The sequence below is a fragment of the Helianthus annuus genome, chromosome 13 (assembly GCF_002127325.2).
Source record: "Helianthus annuus cultivar XRQ/B chromosome 13, HanXRQr2.0-SUNRISE, whole genome shotgun sequence".
Lineage (NCBI taxonomy): Eukaryota > Viridiplantae > Streptophyta > Magnoliopsida > Asterales > Asteraceae > Helianthus > Helianthus annuus.
In genome coordinates this window covers 159,698,857-159,704,897 of record NC_035445.2, presented here as the reverse complement: position 1 = coordinate 159,704,897, position 6,041 = coordinate 159,698,857, and the positions used below count along the sequence as shown (strand labels likewise).

At 34.8% G+C, this 6,041-nt stretch overlaps 1 protein-coding gene across 1 annotated transcript; it reads left to right on the top strand.

The window, feature by feature from the left end:
- The first annotated feature begins 2,506 nt into the window (after positions 1-2,506).
- On the top strand, positions 2,507-4,763 carry LOC110900005 (transcription factor MYB30). Its single transcript, XM_022146909.2, has 3 exons — positions 2,507-2,731; positions 3,047-3,176; positions 4,049-4,763. Exons 1-3 carry the CDS (start codon positions 2,599-2,601, stop codon positions 4,608-4,610), a joined length of 825 nt encoding a protein of 274 aa, XP_022002601.1. The 5' UTR covers positions 2,507-2,598; the 3' UTR covers positions 4,611-4,763.
- The last annotated feature ends 1,278 nt before the right edge of the window (positions 4,764-6,041 follow it).

Here is a 6,041-nt window from a genome sequence, read left to right as displayed (position 1 = left end):
CTTTGTTTTTTAACTTTTACAAGCTGCTGAAATAAACTTAAATATAAATAAACTGATTTTACTAAACTTAAAAGAGTTTTTCAACAAGAATTAAACAACAATCATAATCAAACAAGATAAACAACAATTATAATCAAACAAACAAAAACTATAATCCACAAAAACAATAAGCAAACTGCATACAGAACTTCATCTCCATCCACAAAAACCAACACAATAATATTATTATTAATCAACATTCTACAAACCCTAACAAACATCACACTTCTAATTCCACAACTATATCAACAAATAATCAACAAAGTATACAATATATGTGTATGCTTTGAGATATTAAAGAGAAATTACTTTTTGAGGGTCGTTTCTTGAAGACAGTCTTGTTTTTTTCTCCATTGTTTAAGCACAGACGGAAGATTCTTCTTTGCAAACTTACGAGCTTTCTTCCCAAGCTGCCCCATCAATCCGAGAGTTAGATTCTACAAATTTCTATGTACATTTACAGTTACGGATTAAACAAAATCGGATTGAAGGCTCCAAGGGTTTTGGCAGCGTTTTTGTGGCGGGGTAGGTGTCGGCGGAGGCTGTGGAGGTGGGGGAGGTGTCGGCGGGGCCTGTGGAGGTGGGGGAAGTGTCGACTGTGGAGGTGGGGGTCTCGATGTGCGGCGTCGGTCCGACGATTGTAGGTATACAGGTTGGTCTGCAAGTCGGCTGAGACGAGGAAGGGTGGAGGTGAACTAGGGTTGAGGATTATGTTTGGCAGAAGAGAGGAGAAGAGGCTAGAAGTGGAGAGTCTCACTTCTAGAAAACAAACGCACTGCAGACTCAAACGTCTGCGCGTGGTCTGCGTGGGGCAGACATAAGAGGTAAAGAAGTGCCTCTCACAAAAAAACAAACACCCCCTAAGACTAGAACCACTAACCAAATGAAAAAAAAAACATATTTAGTGTATTGTCTTTGATACCACTAAACCACAAACACTTTGGTAGATCAAATAGTGTTTATGATACTAACTAGGGATGTTGGATTTAAATAACCTCAACTTTCATCAATTGGCCTATAGCACTCCCAACTTTCAATTTGTACCACACCACTCCTAAATTTTAACTTATTTTCCTTTGATACTTCCAAACTAACAGAACCCTAACCTAGTTATTTTTTGCTGATGTGGCATCTAACATGTCATTTTTGCTGACGTGGAATCTGACCTGGTAGTTTTTTTCTATCGTGGCACTTTTTTGCTGACATGGCATTTTTTGCTAATGTGGCACTTTTGCTGATGTTGCATTTGATGTAGCATAGGTTTAGTGAAGTAGCATTTGAAGTTAATGAACTGGGTTAGAGTTCAGTTAGTTTAGAAGTACCAAAGGATAAATAAGTTGAAAGTTGAAAGTAACGTGATACTATTCATAAGTTGGGAGTGTTAGATTGTTTAAAGAGATATTGGATTTAAATAACTCAAACTTTCATCAATTGGCCATAAGCTGGGAGTATTAGAATATTTAAAGGGATATTGGATTTAAATAACCAAAACTTTCATCAATTGGCCAATACTACTCGTGACTTTCTATTTGTACCCAACCACTCTCAGCTTTCAAGTTATTGGCCAATAGCACTATAAAACTAATCCAACACTAACCTAGTTTGCTGATATGAGCTGCTACGTCACCAAACTAGTGCCATGCCATAAAAAGTCACCTCAGCTGCCACATCATAAAAAAGCTAAGTCATATGCCACGTCAGCGGCCACGTCAGCTGCCACATCATCAAAAAATTCCACGTTGGATGCTACATCAACACACAAAGTGTCACAACAGCAAAAAAAGCTAATTGGGTTAGGGTTTAGTTAGTTTAGAGGTGTTATTGGTCAATAAGTTGAAAATTGGAACTGATGTGATACAAATCAAAAGTTGAGAGTGCTATTGAGAATGCTATCAAAGTGAGGGTATTTAAATCTAATATCCCTTATTTAAATCTAATATCCCTACTAACTATTTACTTGTTTTGTACTTGAAGAGCAGCCTATGAGATTTTTTAGAAAGGTTAAAAACAATAATTTGTTTCTTGCCAGCTATAATGGTTGTTCTCACCATCTCAAAAGATGTACACCACTTTTTATTGAGTTTTAATTTTTTTTTTTTTAATTTCTTTATAAGATTTTTATCCAGGCTAATTACTTGGCAATCGGTCCAAGCCTTTGCTAAAACGGTTTATATGCTTCAAACTAATAGCTTTGTTATTAGTAAATAATTTATGAGAAACTATATACATCAAATAAAACGTCATAAAAATACAAAAAGATGCCATATACTATAACCAACAACTTAACAAGTGGTATTTATTTTTTATATCTTCAAGCATCAAGTTATAGTAATTTAACCTTATGTCAAATCAGATGTTGCAAAAAGGAAATAAAATAAATAGTATTATTGGTCTTTGTAACTGTAGCAAACTTGAATATTATATTGTCTTTGAATAAATAAAAGAAACAGAAAAATATATATATAATGAGGATGATAGGCATCTTTGGCTAAATACTCCACTCTTGTGCTTTGGTATCTCTTTGTATCATTCCAACTCCAATAGAGACAGACAGAGAGCATGGGGAGAGCACCTTGTTGCGAAAAGATGGGTTTAAAGAAAGGGCCATGGAGTGATGAAGAAGATCAAATCCTGATTTCATACATACGACAACACGGCCATCCGAATTGGCGTGCTCTTCCGAAACGTGCAGGTAATATCTCAAAACCATTTTGATAGCCCAAAACGTAGTGAAAATTTGGGTACCTTTTCCAAACATCGTTATTGTGAAATTTTGTAAATCATTTTTTATTTATGTAAAAGAAGATTATAATTTCCGTTTTAAGGTTTTTTTCAATTTAGTTCTGCATCATGTACATGATATATATCAAGATATAGAACAGTGAAAACTGAAAAGCAAAGAGAAATTAACACATTGTTGCTTTCAAAATTTGAAACAATGATCAAAATGATATGATACAAATATTTAGTTTTTATGTATACGTACACCATGTCATCATTCCTTTAGGTTTGTTAAGATGCGGAAAGAGTTGTAGACTTCGTTGGACCAACTATTTACGTCCAGATATTAAAAGAGGAAACTTCACGAAAGAGGAAGAGGACACAATCATTCATCTACATGAAATGCTTGGAAACAGGTACGTACAACCCTAACTTTTAAAAATATCAACATGTTAGCGATTTCAATCGTTACATATCATTCTTAGTTTATATAGTATAAAACGTTTTTAAGTACTGTATACATACACCATGTTCATATACCTTTATAGAATTTGATATAGAAACTTAACAAAAGTATCAAAAATATGTTCAATAATAAAAAAAAAGGTTTTGTGAAATTTAGTAAAATCTGAGATACCACTTGGTATAATTATTAAAAGATAAAATTTAGATCGCAGACAGGATGACAAGACACTGAAAGTAATATTTGCTATGGCCATAGTTTATTCAAATTGATCATTGGCCACCACAAATCGCAATCCCGGTTTTCATGCTTCGTTAGTTAAATAATAATTACTTTTCAAAAAAAAAAGTTAAATACTAATTAATAATTACACATGTATACTGTTAATCGCATACCAACATAATAAGGGTGCATGTGGGTAAACTGGTTGAAGTTTGACGTTTTGAATCTTCTGTAGTTTCTTTTGTTTTTGTTTTGTTTCGTTTGTTCCCAGCTTCTGGCTGGCTCTTTATATATATATATATAAAGTGTTTTTGTTGTTAAAAAAAGAAAAAATAAGGGTGCATGTGCCTGTTGCCTAGACAGATAATATACAACTATCAACACTTACTTCAAGACGTACAAGATAATATACATTCATATTATATTGGAATTTTTGGGTATTAGCTCAAAATATTCGAATCATCAACAGTATTAATATAATAGTAACAAAAACTAAGAATAAGACACCATGTTTTACTTATATGTATTGTAAATATGATATGGTGTTACAAATGTTTGCTTGTATGGAGATATGATTTTTTACTTTGTTGCTTGATTATATAGATGGTCCGTAATCGCCATGAAGTTACCTGGCCGAACTGATAACGAGATAAAGAATATTTGGCACACTCACTTGAAAAAGAGACTTGCAAGTCACCAAACAACCACCCATGACACTAATAGACGTCACATGAAATCTAAATGTGCTTCGAAGGCTCAATCCCTTGTAGAACCGGTTGTTTCTCAATGTCTTGTCCAACCAAAGCATATATCTCTCAATGAGGAACGATGTATCTCCAATCAACCGTCGTCTAGAGAGTCTTCATCAGTCACGGATGAAACAACAACAGACTCATATGGTGTAGCCAAACATGAAGAAATCGACCATGACACGTTTCTTGATGATAGTTTCTGGTCAGAAACGTTGTCCTACAAGGAAGACAACATCATGGAGTCCGATTCGTTAACAAACATAATAGGTATTGAGCATCCGGCAACTTCGCTCACTTTGATGGAAACCACAGACACTAGGAATCCGAATACATGTTGCGACGCATATGGCATGGACATGTGGAATGACATTTTTACACACATTGAGGAATTACCCGAGTTACCCGAATTTTAGGTTAGATATCCATTTGTACCGTCGATGAGATCAAAAGATTAGTCACAATAATGTAGCTTGGCATTTCTTACAATATTATAACTAATAGTTTTAGATGGAGTTTGTTTACAAAATGTTTTTGACAGAATTAAATTTCATCAAATGTTTTGGAAATAAGTGAATTATAATTAATTCCAACAAAACAAAAATTTTGGTGTCATATTTGTAAAAAGAATTGAAATGGAAATTAAAGCACATGACAACATTTTCCTTTCTTTTCCATATCACCTTTGATCAAGATCTTCTTTATGCATCACATCTAGTCCAATCGGTGTAATTGACATCTAGACGTGACGTTTTTTGCGTCATGGAAACCAAATATAGGATCATCGCTTCTCAATTGTCGTCACGACACTCTTGACGATGTTTAGCCGACATGGGTTTTAGAACAGACATAGAGGAGCTATGCCCAATGAGGAGTGGAATTGACGTGGGGGGGGGACCCAAAAAGCTTGTAGAACAAGAGAGCTTGATGTCACGAAGTTATCTTTTTAGGCTTCGTGTGGCGTCCTCGGTTACTCAGGGATATGCCAATTGAGGTGTGAAATATGTATATTAAATTCGAAAACAAGTTTTAAATAGGAATCACCAAACTACACCACACACAATCAGGAAGTGTAGGGGTTGCAATGTAATAAGTAGGCAAAAGCGGATATCAATCCATGGATATTATGTGCAAACTCACGATACTTGACATCTATCGACTCCTAGCCAATTTTTAAGAAAATTGTTTGGGTTTTTTTTTCAGAAAGCAAATAACATAGAAACCAAAATAAAGAGAGATGATGATGAAATCTCAGACGCGAAAAATACTGAAAACCATGAGTATCAACCAAATTCTAATGAAGAACCATCTAGGTGTCAAATCCCTAAGAACATGCAATGACCTCTAATCTGATAAATGACCAAAGCCTTGGATCTAACCTGATAAAACCTCCCACTAGTGATGATATAACCTGGTGCAAAAGTGGAGCAACGTGAAGAAGTGCTAAGATGAATCCAGTTGTTGAGATACTGAATCCCACAATTATTAGATATATGAAAAATAAGGTGTCAAAATCCTCAAATTGTGGAGCTAATCCTGCTATGATAACTGGAAACCTAGGTAACCCTAGACGTGAATAAACAAATGAATCCGAGCTATGAGTCACCAAAGTGTCAAACAACGACTAGTAGCAATCCCAACTCGTCTCTCGAGTTGTTAGGAAAGGGGGCACAATTTACCTAGTTGATTTTAAATGGTTTAATTTAACTTGTATTATCTCTAATCACAAGCTCTAGACCGAAAAGCTACCGATTAACGACCAAAGAATGATTTAAATGAATCCAGACGAGATCAACAAAATCATCAAACAAAACCAATAATCATAACCAAGGCCAAATCACAATTTC

Excerpts from the sequence above, each read along its gene's own strand:
- LOC110900005 (XM_022146909.2), top strand. The coding sequence starts at position 2,599 with ATGGGGAGAGCACCTTGTTGCGAAAAGATGGGTTTAAAGAAAGGGCCA. Across the intron at positions 2,732-3,046 it reads TGCTCTTCCGAAACGTGCAG|GTTTGTTAAGATGCGGAAAG; the intron begins GTAATATCTCAA and ends TCATTCCTTTAG. Across the intron at positions 3,177-4,048 it reads CATGAAATGCTTGGAAACAG|ATGGTCCGTAATCGCCATGA; the intron begins GTACGTACAACC and ends TTGATTATATAG.